Below are 20,691 nucleotides of genomic sequence, written 5' to 3' on the forward strand. Positions count from 1 at the left end.
TTTGAAATGTTTGCTTTTTGACATAGGCATGTGAGGAAGGGGGTGGAATGTTTTAGGGAGCTTGGAAGGCTGGGCTGCCACGGTCAGGGACAGCCACTGTGCCTGGGAAGACGCCACTGCCTGGACTTGTACAAGCCTTTCTCTTGCTTTTGCAACATGGTGTAGAGTCTTAGTCCTGAATATGTTTCTCTAGCGCTGGGGTTTTTCCAGTGTCAAGAGGGGGGCTTAATCTTGGGCTGCGAAGGTATGAAAAACTGAAGTGGAGGGAAGGGGCTGGGCTGACAGATTGATGAGATTGCTGGCATTGCAGGGCCCTTTAAGGGAATGGAGTTGGGGAGCCTTGGGAGGGTAGTCTCTGGTCTCCCGAGCCTGGGGTACAGCTTTGCATTCGGCCTGTGCCCACCCAGGCTGGGAGGTCATGGAGTCCAGAGAGGCCACCCTGACCCATGACTTAGTGGCCCTTGGCCCTGGGCCTTCCCTTTCCCAGCAGCCCCTCTGGGCTCTCTCTGCCTTCGTGTTATTTTTGCAGGCAGGCTCCTTAACGGAGCCTTCCTCTCTGAGCTGAATCCACACACACCAGCTTAGGCCCTCTGCACAGGCCAGCTGAGGGTTCATGTGACCTGGGGCATGCTACCTATCGCTCTCTGGGTTCATTTTTCAACTGAAAAATGATAGGATCATCGAAAAGGGCTATTGTGAAGATTAATGAATCCAATGCACAAGGTGGAAGTGCTTCAACAGGATGTTCGGATTCACCTGGATAACAGAAGAGAAAGGAATCTTTGGTCTCAACTGACTACATATATCAGGCCCAACTGCCTGGGGAGGGCAGTGTGTGCCCTAACTGCCCCTTTTTAGACCCTTTAAATCACTTCTGAGAACAAGATGAGCTCTAAAAAAATCAGTAATTAGGAAAATCTCACCCTGCTCTCTGGGCTTCACTCAGCATCAGCTGACCAGACAACAGTTACCTTTGTGGCTCAGTCCCCACCCCATCCCCATCCACTGCAGAGAAGCAGCAGAAGACCCTGCTCCCAGTCCTTTCAAAGTGGGAGAGGAAGGGAGGGGAGGAGATCTTCTGGATTTTAGCGTGAGAACTCTCAGTTTCCTACTTTTAATGTCCAAATCTCCCAGCTCTGTGGTGCCCAATAGCCTCCCCTCTCTGGAGGGCCCCCTCCCTTTGCTTACTCCAGGCACATCTCTGGGAGCTTCTCACAGACACCTGAGGTGGTCAGACCTCAGAGAATCTACCTCTGGAGGAAAAAGTGTGCTTTCTGATTTCTGTTCTGCTATTTACCACCTCTGATGTCTCAGGGTGTTCTGTGCCCAGCCTCAGTTTCTTCATCTGTGAAATGGGCCAGCCCCTCATCTCTCATAGATGCTCTAAGTGTTCTCAAGAGAGAACTGCCACAGGGCCCTTAGCATCCAAGCACAATGGCAATTATAATGTGATTGTTTTCCTGGCTTTGCAACACTCTCTCAAGGAGGACCTGGGGTGACTTAATTCCTGGCCTTAGTTTCTGACTCTGTAGAATGGGAACGATAAAGATTTGTTTCTTGGGGTTGCTGTGAGGATGGAATGATCTAACACAAGGAAAGCACTTAGAACAGTGCCGGCATATAATTGCCTCCAAGACATTTTAGTTATCACTAGTATCCTTATTACCATCATCCTTCCCAACGTTTTCAGGATGTCTGTCAGTAAGGTGTACTTGCTGAGTAAGTCCTGTGTCTTTCCGCCCTCAGTCTTCTCACATATGGTGGAACCAATTTGTTAACTGTCTTCACACTTAGAGAGCGAAGCACGTATCTGGAGAGCTGACACAGATGGTCATTAACTCGACTGTCTGTCTGCTTTGTGATTTACCAGTGGAGCAGAGGAAGGGTAGATGCCCCTGGTAGAGAGCAGGCAGTGAGTGGGGCTGGTGTCTTCCCTTCAACCACTTTTTCTGAAGCCTCTTTGGTCCTGGTGGGTGCCTGGCCTCTGGCCTGCCTGCGCAAAGAGAAGGCATTCTCCTGAAAGGTGGGGGCTGGGAATGGTGCTGTTTTCATCTCACACTGAACCCGATTTCTTCTGGGGCTCGGGAGTTGGAAGCGCTGTGGTCGTCCCTGGAGCGTCCCGGGAATCTCAGGGCTTGCCTGCAGGCTGGTAGAAGCGCTAGCACTGACTTCAGAGATGAATGTGCTTTTCTGGGATCTGAAGACTTATGAACCTACAGGGAACTCTGAAACTTTCAGTGTCTCCACCTGGCCGTCTGGGACACCCACTCTGCCCGGCTGCCACCTCGGCTCATCTGCCCCCTCCCCCGCCCGCGCCCCCGCCTCCGCTCGCGCCTCTGCTGTCCTCACTGGACAGAGCTTCCGCACGAGGGCGCATCCGCTCTCAGAGGAAAGGGCTTGTGCCTTGCGCTCCCCGGAAATATGCCCCAGCGCTGTCCTTCCTACCGCAATTACAAAAAACTCGTCACCTGGGAGCCCAGCATTCGTCTCCGCGCGGGAGCCGGGTTGGGGCGCCAGGCCTGAGTTCTATGGCTACATCCTCCGAGAAACACCGCAAACTTCAGCAAACGGGCGGAGCTGGAAGTGTCTCTCCAGACCGCGACTAGAACTTGGGTTTTTCTTTTTTTCCCCTTGACTATCAGTGCCCCGCCCACCAGCCGCGCAAGTCTCCTCCTGCGTCCGGCCCATGCCCAAATTGGGTGGTGTTTATTGTTGTACGAATTCAAGCTCGGATTTGCCTTCGAAGTTAGCAGAAGCGTTGCTGCGGCGCGCCTTTCCAGAGAGGCGGGGATGTGCGTGCTGGACTCCGTTGCCCGGAAGTTCCAAGAAGGGCTCAGGGTGCGGAGATGGGGGTGGTGGTGCGTAGTGACATCCTCTTATCTCTTACTCTGGGTTAGTTAGAGGCTGGAAACCGAGCTGGATCCAAACTTGAGCTTGCGGAGGGCGCGCTGATCTGGAGAGTTCGGGGAACCCCGGGGACTGGGGGACCGCGGGTTGCAAGAGCGCGACGTTGAGGCTCTTTTTCTCCTCTGCAGAGTTAAAAGGGGTGCGCCGGTAAGTGCTGGAGAGCCAGAGATCTAGAGAGGACAGCGCCCCGCCCCCTCCAGACAAGAGGGCCACTTTCAGGACCTAGGCCCAGGAGGCTCGGCCGAGCGGTTGGCTCCCTGGACAGAGGCTGGGACGTGTCCCTGGGCCGGGCCTGGCTCTCCCTCAATGCATGTCTGCACCCAAACCGGTTCTTCGACCCTGATTGCCACGTCCTTTTCTGTATTCCAAACGCATCTGCTCCCTCGAAGGCTCTCCAGAACCTCCAAACTTCTGGACTCCCCATCTTGAGGTGCAATTCTCCTGAGTACTCTCAACCAGTCTGCAGTATGGTGTCCCCCCTCTGTGACAGCAGCAGCGGCAGCGCCCACTCCGCCCCCACCCCTCGATGCACGTTCAGTACCTCTCTTCCCATTCCCTGTGGGAGCCAGTCCTGGGCGATCTCTACACCCACCTGCCTCCCCGCCCCTCCCTCTCCTCTTTGGCATCGCTGCCGATTTACTCAATGAAACGCTAATTCAGTTATCCCAAGTGGTTTTTTTTTTCTTTAAAAAAATATTCATCAGAGATCATAAACAGGAACTGGTCACGCTACATGCACCCCTCCTCCCAACGCGGTGGAGTGAGGGCAGAATCACCTCCAACCGCGTCAGCCTCACGCAGGGTTTTCCATTCAAACTCTGACGTGGCTAAGTGTAAAATCCATTGGGGTGGGGGGGGCTTGCACCCCAGAGTGAGTGGGTGGGTCGGGGGAGACCAAACAGGCTTTGCAAATGCTTAATGTAATCACGGGCCAGCTGCGTGCACTTGTAAAGTTGTTATAACCCCCCTCCTTGTTATAAACAGGAAAGCGCAGAATATAAAGCAAGAGACCCGCATTCACAAATACCAGTTCTCCCCGCGCCAGCTGCCAAATTCCCCTTTTATGGTGTTTCTTGCTTGCAACCTCAGTCTCAGCAGAAAGACCTTAAATTTCTCTTCCGGAACTATCCAATCAGGTTTATTTTTGAAACTTCCCTCAACAGAGCTTGGGACCAGGTAACACACCCCTTCTCCGGCTCCCCGGCACTGTATACCTCCGCTTCAGGAAAAGTGGGCTCCGGAAGTCCCCTTCCCCGGGTCCCCAGGGAGCCTTGGGGGTCGAGGCTTGCCACCTCTCGGATACTAGCCACCTAGCGAAGGCCCTGAATCCTGCAGGGCATGCCCGGGGTCTTTCCGAGGAGGACGGCGTACTTTCTCATCAGACTCCCAAACCTCTCGAACAGTGGGATGCCTCTCCCCACCACATATGTAAAAGCTTTCAAAGACCTTAGAGGCATTTTGTGAGATCGCGCCATGTCTACGTCTCCGATTAAGCCGGGGAGAAGAAGACCTTTTGTGGGGGGCCCGAGGGTTGCGGGGGCTCCCCTAGGTCAGCAGTAAAACTTACCCCTGCGTGCCGCCCCCCATCCCCACCTCTCCTTCCTGGCCCCGCAGACCCCGCTCCCAGCCACCACGGCCCACATCCTGCCTTGCTGACTGTGTGTGCTTACAGCGTCAAGGGGTGGACGTGATATTTCAAACATCAGATCAGTGCGTTTATATATTGGGTGCCCGGAAATTTTTCCAAATAAACACAGCTTGATTCAACTTGGGTGGGCGGACTTATCAACAGACTAATTCTATAAACAAATGAAGGAATAGCCCTGAAACCGATTGGCTGGTATCAAAAAGACACGTGGAGAGAAAAGCTTGGAGTTTTTCAGCAATGAAATTTTAATTAATGTGGGTGGGCTGAGAACACAACGACTGTTTATCATAGACAATTTATTTTCCAGCGCTAAGTCAACATATAATAGCAAACTTACAACAATTATTTAACATTTTTGAAGCCATGAAGAAGGGACAGAGCGTGGAGCGGCGGGGGAGAGCTGCAGAGCGGGAGACAGACGCACGGCGGGCTCCCCGGGAGGGCCCTCTCAGCATTGGGCGCAGTCCCTAAGTCAGTCCCGGTCGCTCTCGTCGTGGGGAGCGCATCACCGCCTCACGCTCGCCATGAGCCACCTCTTCGGCCCCCGGCTGCCTGCTCTGGCCGCCTCGCCCATGCTCTATCTGTACGGCCCCGAGAGACCCGGGCTGCCTCTGGCCTTCGCCCCTGCGGCCGCTCTAGCGGCCGCGGGACGGGCGGAGCCCCCGCAGAAGCCGCCCTACAGCTACATCGCTCTCATAGCCATGGCAATCCAGGACGCGCCGGAGCAGAGAGTCACGCTCAACGGCATCTACCAGTTCATCATGGACCGCTTCCCCTTCTACCACGACAACAGGCAGGGCTGGCAGAACAGCATCCGCCACAACCTCTCGCTCAACGACTGCTTCGTCAAAGTGCCCCGCGAGAAAGGGCGACCGGGCAAGGGCAGCTACTGGACGCTGGACCCTCGCTGCCTGGATATGTTCGAGAATGGCAACTACCGTCGCCGGAAGAGGAAGCCCAAGCCCGGCCTCGGGGCCCCGGAGGCCAAACGGGCTCCTGCCCAGACGCACGAGCGCGGCGTAGAGGCGCCGCCAGACGCGGGGAGCCAGGAAAGGCGCCCGGGCTCCGCAAACCCCCGCCACGAGGGAGCGCCTGCGCATCCCTGGCCCCTCCGGAGAGGCTCCTCTACTCCGGCGCCTCTCCTCTGCCCCGGGCCGGAGCCCCCAGAGCAGGATGCGGGAGATGACGTCCAGGTCGCAGCGGCAGTGGCGGTGGGCCAGCAAGAGCGCACCACGGAGGGCCGGGAGTCCCCTCCGCGCCCCGCCTCTCCAAAGAGCTCCGACAAGTCCAAGAGCTTCAGCATAGACAGTATCCTGGCGGGACGGCAGGACCAGAAGCCAACTGCAGGGCCCGAGCTCCTGGGAGTTGCCAAGCAGGGGCCCAGCGGCTGTCTCAGCACCTCGATTCTTGCCGCCCCCGCTAACCTCCAGCCACCTTTCAACGCTTCCCTAATGCTCGACCCGCACGTCCAGGGTGGCTTTTACCAGCTCGGGATCCCTTTCCTCTCCTACTTCCCTCTGCAGCTCCCCGACACCATGCTTCACTTCCAGTAAAGCGAACAGTGGAGCCGTTCTTTCCCCTGCCCTGGTCTGAGCTACTTGTGAGCCGCCACGGCTCCCACGGCTGGGGGAAGGATTCACTTTTTATTTTTCTTAAAGATCTTTTCCTTGGCTGAGGTGTGGACCTTGGAAAGTCTTTCCAGCTTATGCACGCAGGTGGGGGACCTTCTTGGAGGGGACCTTCCCGAACCCGGACGTCTTGGGATATTTAGAAGATCCTGTCCCGTGGGAGTTGGGCATCTTAGACCTCCTACCGCGAGAGCAGGAGAACACCTTGACCTCAGGTCAGTTTAAAGGTGCGGTCTTCAGCCACTCGCCCCAGGTCCTGCGTGTCTGGGGCACGTGCAGGCCCAATCAACCCGAAGGCAGGACGGAGGGAAGAAGCGCGGTTCTTTCAGTCTGAGAGCTACCGGCTTTCGGGCTCACCATCCCCAGCTCTATTGTCGCGCGAGACTCAGGCCTTGGCTTTCACCCCTTGGGAAGATGGGTGTTCACAGCTGGGTTCGCCCCTGAAATCCAGTTGTGGGGATGCCTAGGGTGACCCTGTTTTTCAGGTTCTTTGGAAGATCTAAGGCCTGGTGAGGATTCACAACCAATGTCCAGGTGGAAGATGAGAAACCACATTTTTACTTTAAGTAGAGAAATTTTCTTTTTTTCTTCTATCTGGACAGTAAAACAACAACAACGACAACATGTTCTATTCTTTGGCTAAGTACTTGGTTCTTTTTATTGCCCCGTGAGAACAATGATGCTAACAACTGTTAGGAAAGTGCACTCTGTGTAGCACAGCATCAGTCACTGTGTATCCGTACAGCATCACACTCGTCCTCCAGCACAGGTTACCAACCATGGTGGTCATCCTCTCTGCTTTTGTTCTGAAGGGATCAAAGGTTGCAGGGGGTGCCGGAAGTGTGTGAAGGGGAGGGAAGATGTCTCAGAAAACACTAAGATTTTAAAAAAAATTGTATTCAGTTACAATTGTCTGCATTTTCTCCCCATCTCTCAAACACTAAGATTTTTGATTTCCCTGTTCTTTCAAGATCTAGGTGTGATTGATTTTACATTTTCCAGAACTGCGTAGTGAAGGACCACTATGCACCAGAAAAGTTGGGTGAAACATATGCATGAAGAGCAGGCAGAGGAGAGGTGTGTTAGGGGCGGGAGGAGTAACGGGGTCTGCTGGTGTCTGCTGGAGGCCGCTCTCTGGGCTCTCTGGACCCCAAGGAACACAAGGCACAGTGGGAAGATTCTTTTAGACATTCCCAGCAGCAGCATCCCAGTCTGCAACCTGACCCCGCTCCTCCCTCCATCCCCTGCCAAGCAGACCCAGAGCCAGCAGCTAAATAAACCCATTATGGAAGTGACTAGAAGTCTGCTGGGAGGGGTGGGTTGCAAGGCAGGGGTCTGCAGCAAAGCTCCGGTTAAGAAGATTGAAATTTCCACAGTTTAGTTCAGCTTGGAACTTTCAGAAAATGCATCTGAACTCTCATGATCTGTCTTTGGGCTATCCTAGGGCTTCTGGGACTTGATTTTCTGAACTTCCCAGTTACTTTAATTTTATGCGATGTGGGCAAGGTGCAGTAAGTCACGAGTTCTTGGAGGTAGGCTGAGATAGGTCTTCAAACTAACTTTTAAATAGTTTCCAGGACTTGTATCAAACTGGACACAAACTTTACATCCAGAGAGCCTCTTGGCTGAAATGTTGGAAAGGACATTTAGGGCAATCATAATAATTTCATAATTAGCAGGCACAGAGTTGACTTTCTGAGAATTCATCCTTAAAGCCATGTGCTACTAACTCATAAATGTTTCCCCGACGGCATTCCATCCAGGCTGGTGGAAACGCTTCAGTGAGCTGCAGAGTGTCCTTGGCTGGAAGAACTTTGTCGAGATCTAGGCTCACTGTGGCGAGTCTAAAATGTGGTGGAAGGGCTGCCATCAGCTATTTTGTTATCCCAAAGTCTCAGCCTCTGTGAATAAAGTTGTTTTTTCATTAACCTCTCAGTGACTGGCTCAGTGGGTTACTGGGGGGAAACAAACAGTGTAATAGGAAAGAGGGAAGTGGGATTCTCTTTGGGAGCCCTGTCAGCATCTCAGGGGCCTGGGCAGAACACCCCAGGACCAGTAGGTACTGCTTGAGTGCCACAAAATAGGACAAACGCTCCGCTCTGTAAGCAGGATATGCCTCGGTTTCTTCTTGTTTTGTGTTTCATTTGCTATCTGGTGTGTTTTGTTAATTTATGAGGGCTCTTTTCTGGAGAAGCCAGTGACCTAATACTGCCATTTTAGAAGGATGATATTTTAGAGTTATAGTTCCACAACTATAATATAAACTTTATTCTTATGTCACAGGAAGAAAAAGGCAGAAGTGTGTGCCTACTTTGTGAGGGGGGTTACCCATATATACAGAGAAGTTCTGTCCCCTCATCCGCACGTTCACCTGGTTCAGGAAAGCCAGGAGAAATGGACAGCGGGCCGTTGGCTGTGGACTCTCTACCATTTTATGTGTGTGCCTTCCTACTGAAGAGAGAGAGGAGCTTTGGGTTTAGTAATCCAAATAGCTTTACTAATGTTCCAGACCTACTGATGGGCTACAAATTAAGGATCAGTGAGACCAAGAAGTGGATTCTACCCTTAACTGAAATATTTAGGGTGAGCCAGAAGTAACCATACTCGTCAGCACTCTGAAGGTATGCTTCTGTGCTGTCAGCTAAACAAGGGGTACACATTTGTTTTCTGTAAATGATCTTTGGTTCAAGCCCTGGTCTTTCTCTCCCTCTCTCTCTCTCTCTTTCTCTCTCATACACACACACACACATGCACTGATCATCATATGGGGGATATGGCAGGTATATGTACAATAATATATAATGCACACATGTATACATACATACATGTAGACATTCGTGCATGCATGTGTGTGTGTATAGATGTGTTTGGTACATACAGGTGCTCATAAATTCATCTTGTTTGCACATAGGTGGGACAGATAGTCTCAAATCTACTGCTGAATCCTTTCAAAATAATCCAAGTGTTGATACTTTTGGAAAGACTTTGTTTTTCTATGTAGTTCCAGCCTGGAATAATTTAGTTTTTGTGTTCTAGTGTGGTGAACAAAGGCTTTATGGAAGGATCTTGGAAATGCACCCGCCTGAGACTCTCACTCGCATGGCTCTGATGATAAGAGAACTTTGCAAAGATCTTCGCTTTGTCTGGCTTTGGGTATTTGCTGGCTCTTGTAGAGGCTGTTGACCTCCTGGGTCTCAAATGCCCCACACCATTTTCTAGAACCTGAACAGGATGTGGCTAGCCATTTTCACATATAATTGGGTCTCTCTGAAAAGGAGGCCGCATGTGGTCTCTACCATTTCATGTAAAGTGGTCAGCGTATATCCATGTGTGGGTTAAGAGTTAGCCACACGTGATGATATTGTTTCAGCTGGAGGCCAGGGCCTGTCTGCCCAGACACTGAAAGGCTAATGTTAGCATCACAAGAGTGGGTGGCATTTCCAGGAACAAGCTGGAGTGAGAGCCAGGACTTGGTGGGCTTCCTGTGTGCATGATGGCTGGAGCCTTGCATCCATGAAGTAGGGGTTGTTTTATAGAGTCAAAATTACACAATAATAAGTAAAGTTTACTATTAAAATTAGAGAGCATCAATTTGTTGGAAAAATAAGTATTTTGATCCACATTTCAAGCAGTTTTTACAAAATTCTAAATAGCCAAATGGCAAGTTCTTTACTACATGTGTCCTTATTCAGAGGCCCCAAATTCAGGGCGCTCAGGGTGACCTATGGTGGGGCCATAGGGAGTGGTGGGGCCTGGGCTGAACTGGGGCAGGGTAGTCCTGTCTCTCCCAATGGCATCCAAATGCCAAATGCACTGGGCTTACTGGCCAGATGTGGATTCAAGCCCACGGTCTACACCAGTGGGCAGATGACATAGAGCACAAAATTTAGCTCTCCCCCTGGGAGGTGGCTGGGGGAAGGGAGCAGGAGGACCTGTCATAAGTCTTGAAGGCCCATAGTCAAATCAGGTATTTTTAATGACCCTGGCAGTAAAGAGGGAGGGCAAAGGGGAGGTGGTGGGGCAAAGATTCGGTACCAGTGTCCTTTTGCCATCAGGCGCAAGAATCAGGATTCCAGTAGGAAACAAAAATCCACTTAGATGGACCACTGAGAAAGAAGACGGATGAGGAGACTAGTTACAGGGGAGAGACACAAGAGAAGAGACTGGCCCAGCCCAGGGTGAGCACAGGGGAGTGTGGATGCAGCCACAATGCAGGAAACAGCCAGAAGTAACACTCCACCTCTCTCCTCTCTCACCCTCCTCATGTTGATACATCTGATTGGCTGAACCGCTCTGAAGTTCAGCCTACCAGGGGCTAGGATGATCAGTCCATAGGGCTCAGCCTGCAGGGGCAGAGCAGGGGCTGAGGATCCACAAAACTGGGGGAGGGCCAAACAGAGATGGTCTGCACAGCAGAGGGCTTTCCTCTGGGACCAGTGCTTGCAGTTTCCCTGACCACACCTTTGATATTCAAGAGCCAAGACTAGGATGTCCCCCATAATACTGGTGGCTGCATCTGGCCTTCTAGGAAACTGGATCCTCTCATTTGTCAAGCTTCCAAGAAAAGGAGGCTCTACACCCTAATCTGGGGCCCTCTTAAGTGGGCAGTTTCTGGGCCTGAAGTTAGCTCCCCCGGACCCTGTCCCCTGCCCTACAGACTCTGCCTTCACCTTTTTGAACCTGGAAAAGTCTTGTTGAGTTGCTAGGGGCTGTGAATGACAGTACATGGATTTGTTATCCGTTTGTTGAGCACCTAAAACAAAGTTATCCTTTACTGGGTGATGTCCTGAATGTGACTAATGCTATTTCATCCTTCCAGAACACGTGAGCCACACACTGGCGAGGGTGTCCTCCTGCCCAAGTCCAGAGGAAATCGAGTGCAAATGAAGTGTCTCGGCCCCAGGCAGCATGTAGGTCAGGCCCTCTTGGAAGGGTAGATGGACGACACCCTGCCATTCACAGATCATTTCACCTTGGACAACAGGAACTGTAAAGCGTGACTCAGACCCCCGTGATGTGCATTGTAAAACATAAACATCTGGGCTGCACACAGCTTCCCAGGTAGCTGGTCACATCTCCTGCTCTGCACTTTTCCAGGTCTCTGTAGGCACATCCCTCTCACTGATGTATTATTGATTTGTTACCATGCAGCAATTTGATACTCAGGTGGGGCTGGGGAGAGCTACATTGACCTTGTTATACATGTGGCCTTAGCCCCCCCAGACAGGGGCTAATAACCCAGCTGTCCTTTTATTTGCTGTGTGACACCAGTAACTTAAGGATAAAATAACTATACTCTTCTATGCCTCAACTTTCTCATCTGTACAAGTGGGAATAATATGAGCACCTGCCTCATTGAGCTGTTGGGAGGAGTAAATTAAATGAGGGGTATAAATTCCAAGGCCAGCACCTGCCCCACTTCTCATCTGCAAAATGGGAATAATCCTAACTCCTCCTGCATAGGACCATTGTCAGAATTAAGTTAGTTAATATAAATAAAATACCTGGTACCCAGTAAGTGTTTAGTAATGGGAGGTCTTATCACTATGTACAGACATCGCCTCTAATCTAAACACATTTGTTTTATAATTCCATTGTGACTCCTTAGTTCAGTAACAAAATCATGAACCAACAACTCTTGTTCACGTTATATGATTCTGGAGATAACAGGAGACTCCCGGGGGCTGATTTCTTCAGTTCTCCCAGCCAGGTGGGCTGGGGTCCATTTTCATCTCTTCATTGCAGTGTTACATCTCTTGAGGTGATCCAAGCATGTGAACATGAAACCAAAAGCAAAACAAGCAGCTCTGTAGTGCAGGGGAGCCTAGGAAAACCACAGGAGAGTCAATTTTCATAGGCTGAGGAGTTCAAAATCCCTTTGGTGTTTCCTTGCTTTGCCCAGGAGCTTAAAAGGGGCTCCCAGGGCTGGCAGTCCCGCCATTGTGAACACAAGGGCTTTGGGAATGAATAAAACTCCTTATTTCTGCCCCCAGCACCGAGGCCATTCCTGTAGGCCAGAGAGAAGCTCCACCCTGCTCCTGGGGAGACAAGGACCAGACTGGGGAGCAGTTTTTCAAAGCCCGCCTTATAAAGTGTAAGGAACATTTCTTTAAATGCTGTGGCTAAATATAGCAGGGGCTTGGTCAGTTAGAACATTTTTAGAAAGCACATTACAAATCAGGAATGTTTTGGAGAAATAAATAAACTTTCCCACATTTTTGGACTTCAAGTCGGCACTGGGGGCTTCATCTTGAGAGCATGGGGTGGTGGTGGTGATGAATAATTCATGCTGGGCTCTCACTGGTGCCCTGAGTGCACTGGAAGTGACTTCTCGTTTGCATCACTGGGTGTGGGGTTATAGGACAGGGATGGGGTGGGGGTGGGAGACACTGCCAGGTTCAGGACAGTCCAGTGTCTGCTCTGAATAAGGGCCACTCAATGACATAGGAGGTGGGCATTAAAGAGAAATAAATCTATTTTCAGTGCATTTTATCTCTTATCTCGCTGTCTGTTCTAGTGTCCACTGGACTTACACACGAGATGAGACCACACTCAAGAGGCCTTGGTGCCTAATCCTCTGCTACAGGGTGACCTGAAGCTCTTTCCCCCTCTCCCCGCAGTCTTATCCCCAGGGACACCCATTCAATCTGCCTGTGGCAGGACCAGGCTGTATGTTTCTAGGAACTCCTCAGGGGAGTCAGTTCTGCAGCCAGAGCCACAGCAGTGAGGTCCCAACACTGCCAGGTGGATTTGTTGGGTTCAAAGCAATGGTGTAAAGTGGTTTGTCCATCTTTTATCCTTCCTCCCCCTCTATCCATATTTCTATACAATAGACTCTCAGCTTCTCTCCACAGCCTCTGTCATCCTCCTGTACTTTGAGTAGAGTTGCCTTCCACTACAGAATTATATGTGTTATATGTGTTCATGAAAGAAATATGGAGTATTTAGAAAAGTATTAAAAACAGAACAAACCTTAATCCCACAATTATCAGGAATAATCCTACCTCCAAGACATTATGGCTGGTATTTCCAAAACATTTTGATATTTCCTTGTTTGATATAATAAAAAAAGCTGTGTGTATGTGTGTGTATTACTTCATTAATACTACCACTACCATCACCATCGTCATCATTACCATCATCACCACCAAAGAGCTCTCCCACATCCCCTGCCCAGTCCTCTCTCTGTAAGGCACAACTCCTCTACTTTAATGGCTGACAACCCGGCAACATAGGGAAATGAGTGAAAAAAAAAGATTGATTGACCAACTTTTAAAATTTTTACAAAATTAGAAGGTGCAAAGAAATGTGTAAGGAGGTGAAAGAGACTCACTATGCAAACTTTGCCTATCCATTTTCTCATTGAGTTTCAACCACCCTCCTATGAGGCAGGTGGTAGCATAATTTCCACTCACACACACACGTGTGGAGAGGGCAGCTGGCTTGTCCTAAGGCACATGGCCAGTCAGTTTGAGAATTAGTCTTGGAGCTCACTCCCAGCACTGTGGTTTTTTCTGACCCTCTGCCCTGATGTCTGGCACCAAGAAATGAGGACAGACCGTCACCAGGTAACCACGGGTTGACAGATCCAATCAGTGACCTCACTGTCCCCTCCCTCATTGTCTTGGGGGAGCCATGCCAGCTTCTCCATCTAAGCCAAGCTGGAACCTGAGTCCATTTTTCATGTTGCTTTCCATTCTTCCAGCAGTCATGGAAATGGCTACCAGTTAGAAACTCAACTCTTCATTCTCACTGTGTGTTTAGATTGGGGGATCTCTACCCACAAGCACTAGAGTCAGCAGGGGGTCTTAAAGAAACACTGCTGGCTACATCACAACCCCAGATGGTATTTTACAAACCTTCTAAAAATAATTCTAGTGTGTAGCTGAGCTCAGCAACCAGTGGTTTCCATATAAGTAAGGGAAGACTGGAGGTCAAGTGCCCAGATTATTCAGAAAAACCACTTGGCATGAAGAAACAAGAAAGTAGGTTTGGGACTGAATGAAGCAGACCAGCTGTTGACATTACTCAAGGACTGTGTCTTCACCTCTCCTTGCTCTCTTGGGAGAAGGTATCAAACGCAGAATCTTTGGTACATCTCATGGTATCTTTGGTATCATCTCATTTGATCATTTCAACAACCCTGTGGAATTGCTTAGAGTCTTCTCACTTGACAGACAGAAATCAAGTTTGGGGTATGGGGACTTGACCAATGGCACATCCTTGGGAAGAATCAAGGTCAAAAATTAAGGCCACTTGTTCCTAAAGCTCCCACTCCCTTTCACACCATCTTCAATGCTGCACATGCTAGAGTTTCATAAATGTTAACGTGTGTTTCAGAACACAGGAAGCCCATGCATGTAAGAATATGCATATTCTTTTTCATGGTCAAGAACATGACTTGTACCAAGTGGTCTTTGTAATCATAATAGCTTGTCATTCTTCAACTAAGAAGTAGTGAATGACGGTTCATTAACTTCCAGGCCTGTGACATGCTCTGGGAATATATAGATAAACCAGACCCAGGTCCTGCCCTCGAGGGGATTATATTCAGGTGGAGAAAACCAGAAAAGCAAATGACATGCACCAGCAAATATGGTACACTTTGCATATTTTTGGTTATTCAGAAATCTCTTAAACACTCTATTTTCTGATAGATTCCCATACCTTCAGTTGTATTCCTGGTATAAAGTAAAAATAGAGAAATGCCTACTTGTCTCTGTGTGTTAGCGAGGGAGCCACCACCAGATGGACAGGTGTGAGCCTCGGGAGACAAGTGGCCAGAAAGGAGGGCGTGGTATGGTTCAGACCTCCAGCCTAAAGCCTGACTACGACTTCTGGATTTGAAGTCTTCTGATCCTAAAGACAGATCCTAGAGGTGCGGTGGTTGCCCGGGTAGTCAGCTCTGCAGGACGGTACGGGCTGTCACTCCCGGAAGCTCACCCTAGATCCCGTTTGTCCACCTGTGCTACGAAGGTCCTGTGAGCCACGTGCAAACCCTTTGTGTGTCAGTGAAGGAGAGTTTGCTGTGAAAACGTAACCTGGTAAAAGTGATAAGATCTAGGAGGGACTAACGAGCATTAAATGTTTGCTGAGTACTTGGTCTCAATTACTTTACCTATTACTAGTCATTTAATTTTCAGAGTCCCCTGTGAGTGCAGGACTGCAGCTTCCACTCGTTTACAGGTGAGGTCGCAGGTTGCACAAGCTTAGTCACTTTCCAAGGTCTCCCTAATTTAAAAAAATGTGGCAACTAAAAATGATTAAATTACTCTTTTTTGGCTCACAGGTCTAGAAGATCCATAAAAGGTACCCATGATTAAGAGGCATTATATGGTCCTTTACCTTGAAATCGCAGAGAGATGAGAAGATGACAGAAATGTAGTTTACGCCATCAGCCCCGTTCTTTGGGGTCAAGATGTCACAAGAGGGATTACACAGGCTTCCTCAGGCCTTGGGAAGTGACTAAGCCACATTGTAGGGATCCACAAAATGTTTGTTACAGGATTACATTTTCCCTGATGCCTGCCTCTCCTGCTAGAGTGAACGTCCCTCAGCTTGTTATAAACAAGGGCCTGGTGCACGACAGACAGTAAGTATTTGTAGACTGGATGCACAATCTTATGAAAGCGCTTTCCCCCACTCCTCCTGTTGTTTTCATGTAGGGTTGTTCTCCACCCCTAGACTCATTCAGCCTGGGGTGGGGCAGGAGCAGTGGGGCTTATCTGATGGGGAAATAGGTAGAGCTAACTGGGTATCCAGGGACCCAGCCCGGCTCTTTATTCCCTGGGAGTGAGCTGCCCTCCAGAAATATATACTCTATTTTGTTCCCAAGGGTCTGCCCACTCCCCACCCTACCTATGAGGTGGGGGGCTGCGGTGGTCTTGAGCTGCCAGTGACTAGTGAGCAAGCCTTTTGCTGACCACAAATATAAGCCACAGTCTCCAAATGAACCTTTAAAATAAATGTTTTGACTTTTCTCTGCCCACTCTTGTCATTTTCCAAAGGGTGCAGCGTTCAGGCAATCTCCTAGTTTTACTGGTGAGAACCCCACTTAGGGGCAGAGAGACGTGAACTCCCCAAGGCACACAATTAAATAGCCTAGAGTCACGTGGGTGCTCCCAGCTCCCAGTCTGGAGTGCAGGGGGTTGAGGCGGCAGCTCATGAGAAAAATCCTAAGCTGAACGGCATTTCTGGGCTCTGGACCGCCTCCGTAGGCAAGGACCTCCCTGAAGAATCAAAGAGGAGGGCAGTCTTTACATCACTTCGGACAAGACCCAGGGGTTCCGGTTTTAATCTCTGAGACTTCCTGGGGGGTCAGGGAGAATGTTCAAACTGCAGACTCGACCTCTGGGTTTAAAGGGTATTGAGTGAGCAGTATCCCTGTCCCCTCTGGTGAGTGGGATGCTCCTTGGAAGCTGAAGTTGTGAAAATGGGGGGATGGGATAGGAGCAAGGAGGCGGAGTGGCAGCTGGGGACTGTGAGAAACAGGAAGAGTCCTTCAAGCTCCATTAAGAGAAAGCGGTTGTCTTTCCCAGCAACAGAAATTCTCCATGGGCCCCATAATTCATACCGCAGAGCCGAGCCTGAAAACAGCTCAGAGAAGCTTCCCTCAGTGTGAACACATGACGACGTACATGTGTGTATGTGGTTGTGTGCATGTGGCAAAATTGAGAGGCAGAGACTTTTTGAGGGGATTGAGCATCTCCATCAACGGCTCTTCATCTACCCCCACATCGAGGGGGATCCTGCCAGCATCCAACACTTGCCCCTCCTCTCAATTTCATAAGACCCCCGCATTGTCTCAGAGGGCCGCCCATGCCTCTGTTTTCATTAGCAAAGCAATATGTAATAATAGTTGTTAAAATAATTGTATTTCTGTTTTTCCATCTGTAAAGATTAAGTTAAACAGTATGAAGCCCATTAAACTATTTCGTGACACGCTGCCGTAAATTGCCCTTCATTCCCACTGCTACTATTATTCCAGAATAAACTTCAGAGATCGGGCGGCTGCCATGAAGGTTATTTATAGCGGCTCATTCATCAATAAAAAACTTCAAAAGGAATCTGGTACTCTTCTATTGGGAAGCCAAAGAAAACTCACATAAAGACAGCCCTGTTAAGAAACAAAGCGGAGGCGACCGCAGGACATTTAGTAAAATCCTGATTTCCAACAAATACCATGTCTCTAAAAGAGATTGCTGGCAACGTGAATCCATCTAAGCAAGTCAGTTCCCATTGGATAGTTAACATAAGCTGTTAAACAGTTGTATTTACGTTGGCTTCAAAGGGCCTGGGCCTCCTCTTTGGGTTTTAAAAGTGTAATAGGTTTGTGATCTTGACATAGCAAAACAAGTCTTTTCATCTCCAGTGAGCCCCGGGGATGGCTCATCTCTTTGCTTGTTGCCTATGGGTTGACCTATAGTTTTCTTGGCTTTTCGTGTGAAGCTGGATTGGGGATGGGAGTAAAGTCTCCAGTGGCGGGATTACCATTTATTGAGCACTTACTATGTTCTTGGTACACCCTTTGCAGATGAAAAAACTAAAGTTAAGGGAAGTTCAGTCAGTATCCACCATGTTGGATGGAAAACATGACCTATTTACATGCCCCTATTTTTGGCCACAGCCTAGAATTGTAGCCAAGAGGCTGAGCTGGGGCTGAAAATCAGCCTGTCCTATGCTTGCCAAGTTGTGCACCTTGGAGAAGCAAGAGGCACCTTCTGGGTTCCAGGTGGCCAAGGAACCAGGCTTATCTGGACTGGAGATCCGGCTTTTCTACTGGTTGGCAAGTGATCCAGCACCATATTTCTCGTTTGGTATCAGAACCTGAAGTGTGATTGGACATAGCCATTTGCATGTTCATGGACAAAACAATTGCCAAACACCTGGCTTGCCCATAAAGATGACCCCCAGAATGTCAGTGGAGACATGCAGACAATGGGAGCCCTGGCCTTTCTTTGCGTGTCTGTGCCTCAATCATGGGCAGGTTCTGGTAGGCACGGTGCTGGGCGCAGGTAGATATGCCATGGAGGTGAGTTGTAGACAGGAAACGGCATCTGAAAGACATTGCGGTGGAGACATTCATATTTCTGGAGGCGGAGGGTGGAGCGTCTGGTCGGCAGTGACAACATAGTCATGAGTGGGTTCAGAATTGTTGGGCAATTAGCATGTGCTGGGACCCCTGCCAAGTGCACACATTATAGGTGTCTGTCATTTATTTTTCCCAGCTCTGTGATGTAAGTGCTAATATCAGGCCCATTTTACAGATGAGGGGGTAAAATCTCTGTGAATTAACTTGCTCCAGGTTACCCTGCTGGGAAGTGGCAGGGTTGGCACCAGAGCTCAGAACAGGGCTTTGGACACTGCTCTGGAGTGGAGTCTCCCCTCCTTTATCTCTCTACCTGCTCGGGAAAGGGAGGCCCTGGGTTCTGATGGGGTAGGGCCAGAATGATTGGTTGCACACCTTTTTCACTGCATGGAACTGGCCAAGAGGCTGAGCTGAGGCTGAAAATCAGCCTGTCCTCTGCTTGTTGAGTTGTGCATCTTAGAGAAGAGGCGCCTTCTGGGTTCCAGGTGGCCTAGAAACCAGCCCTATCTGGACTGGAGATCTGGCTTTGCTGCTTGTTAGTGAGTTGTTCAGCCTCTTGAGACCTCAGATTTCTCACCCCACAAATGGGTAACAACATCAAGAGGGTGGTGAGGATTAAATGGGATGAGGTCATTATCTGCAGTGACTGGCACAGCATGATAACCACGAGGGAGAGCACTGACGGAGCGCTTACTCTGGGCCAGACCGACACCAACAGCCTCATGTGCAGAAACTCATGCAATTCTTCCAACAACGCTCCAAGATGGGAACTATCATTATCCTCACTTCACAGATGAGACACCTGGGCAAACAGAGGTTCGGTAGCTTGCCCAACATCACACAGCAGCTCAAAGGGGTAGAGGTGGGAGGCAAGCCCAGGCAGTATGGCTCCAGAATTCATTCTCTTACCACCATACTCAGCCATTGCCTTGACCAGTTCTTAGTGAATACACATGGAATGGGTGCTACCTTCCAGATAGCACTAATGTGGCAAGCAGAGTTGGTGCTTCCTCCCGGAAGTGTGTTGGCCACCAGGGCATTTTTATTTGCATTACTCCAGTGACCCATTCACAAGGTTTCTCATAGTTACGCTCCAGAAGGTTTTCTTCAAGTTGCACAGCACCTGACACTGAGACGCAGCCTATGTGTGGCCTGGGAATCAGGAAGTTTGGACCCCTCCACTGGCACCACTGCTGTGTATTTCGACAGGCGACTTCTAGCAGGGCTCTGTGTTCTCTTTCTGGCTTTTTCTTTTTAAAATTTATTTTTAATTTTTTTTATTTATTTTTTATTTAGAGAGAGAGGAAGGAAGGGAGGGAGGGAGAAAGAAGGAGAGAAACATCGGTATGGGAGAGAAACATCGAACAGTTTCCTCTCACATGCCCCTAACCAGGGACCTGGCCCGTGACACAAGCAGGTACCCTGACCCTGAATGGGAATCAAACCAGAGACCTTTTGGTTTGCAGGATGACACCCAACCCACTGAGGCACACCAGCCAGGGCTGGACTCAATTACTCACCCATATTAAAAGGAGTTTGACTCCAGTGATTGCCAAGGACTATTCAGTCTCTGTCATTTGAGCTCAGAGGGGTCCCTGTCATATACACTTGACCACAGAATCTACTTTTAGATTCTAAACTTTGATTCTCAAAGGACATGTGCTTTGCTTCAGTTCAGAGCCCAAGGCGGGAGCCCCATGGAGCACTCAGAGCGGAGTTCACATTACTTTCCTCCTATGAGAGCCATTCTCATTCCCTGTAGGTGGCTGCAGTGGGAATTTTGGAGGGTGTCTCTATTTGGGGGTAGGGACCAGAACAATATGGAAATGCTGACTTTGGCACTTTCCTTTAATGTAGTAAGCAAGAAGAACAAGGGGACTGCAAAGGCCAGAACCACTCAATGGCACAGTTGGTTGAAGTTTTCAGCTCCCCACTTTCTGGCGTAATGGAGGGGACCTGTGCTTATTGGATGGAGGGGAAGCTCATACTCATGTTCCCAGCTTGTTTGGCAGGATCCTTTCCTTAGTTTTGCCATTAGCATTGGACAAATTCAGCTGCATCTAGATTTGCCGGCCATCTCACACTGTAAAGTGCTTGGGGGTTTGAGAAAACTGAAAAGATATTTGCCAAGCCCCCTTCTCCTTCATTTTTAAGCCCGTGTGGATTTGAAGGAGAATTTAATCCATATGTTTCTGATTCATTTGCTCTTAACTCATCAAAACTGTACTTCAGGAAAGCTATTTGATGTCTAAGGAGCTTTTGGAGCTGGATTTTAAGTCTTTTAAAGTCTTCCCTTCCCAGCTTTGAAATGAGATGTTGCCTTTTGCCAAGCATAAATGAGCTCCCGAGTCGAAAAAAGTTCATGTTTGGTTCACCGTTAGAGAGCTGTGAATTCTCAGTGGGCTGTGAAATGGGCAAAA

The 20,691-nt window shown here is 49.5% G+C and overlaps 1 protein-coding gene and 1 long non-coding RNA gene across 2 annotated transcripts; both read left to right on the plus strand.

Annotated features, from left to right (window-relative positions):
- The first annotated feature begins 2,766 nt into the window (after window positions 1-2,766).
- On the plus strand, window positions 2,767-3,570 carry LOC123479333 (uncharacterized). Its single transcript, XR_006654921.2, has 2 exons — window positions 2,767-2,858; window positions 3,036-3,570. It is a non-coding gene; the product is annotated as an uncharacterized lncRNA (long non-coding RNA).
- A 758-nt stretch (window positions 3,571-4,328) lies between these two features.
- Window positions 4,329-11,159, plus strand: FOXL1 (forkhead box L1). The gene is made up of 2 exons (XM_024555895.3): window positions 4,329-6,398; window positions 11,003-11,159. Exon 1 carries the CDS (start codon window positions 5,080-5,082, stop codon window positions 6,106-6,108), a length of 1,029 nt encoding a protein of 342 aa, XP_024411663.1. The 5' UTR covers window positions 4,329-5,079; the 3' UTR covers window positions 6,109-6,398; window positions 11,003-11,159.
- Window positions 11,160-20,691: the final 9,532 nt, after the last annotated feature.

Source organism: Desmodus rotundus, chromosome 12 (genome assembly GCF_022682495.2).
Source record: "Desmodus rotundus isolate HL8 chromosome 12, HLdesRot8A.1, whole genome shotgun sequence".
Classification (NCBI taxonomy): Eukaryota; Metazoa; Chordata; class Mammalia; order Chiroptera; family Phyllostomidae; genus Desmodus; species Desmodus rotundus.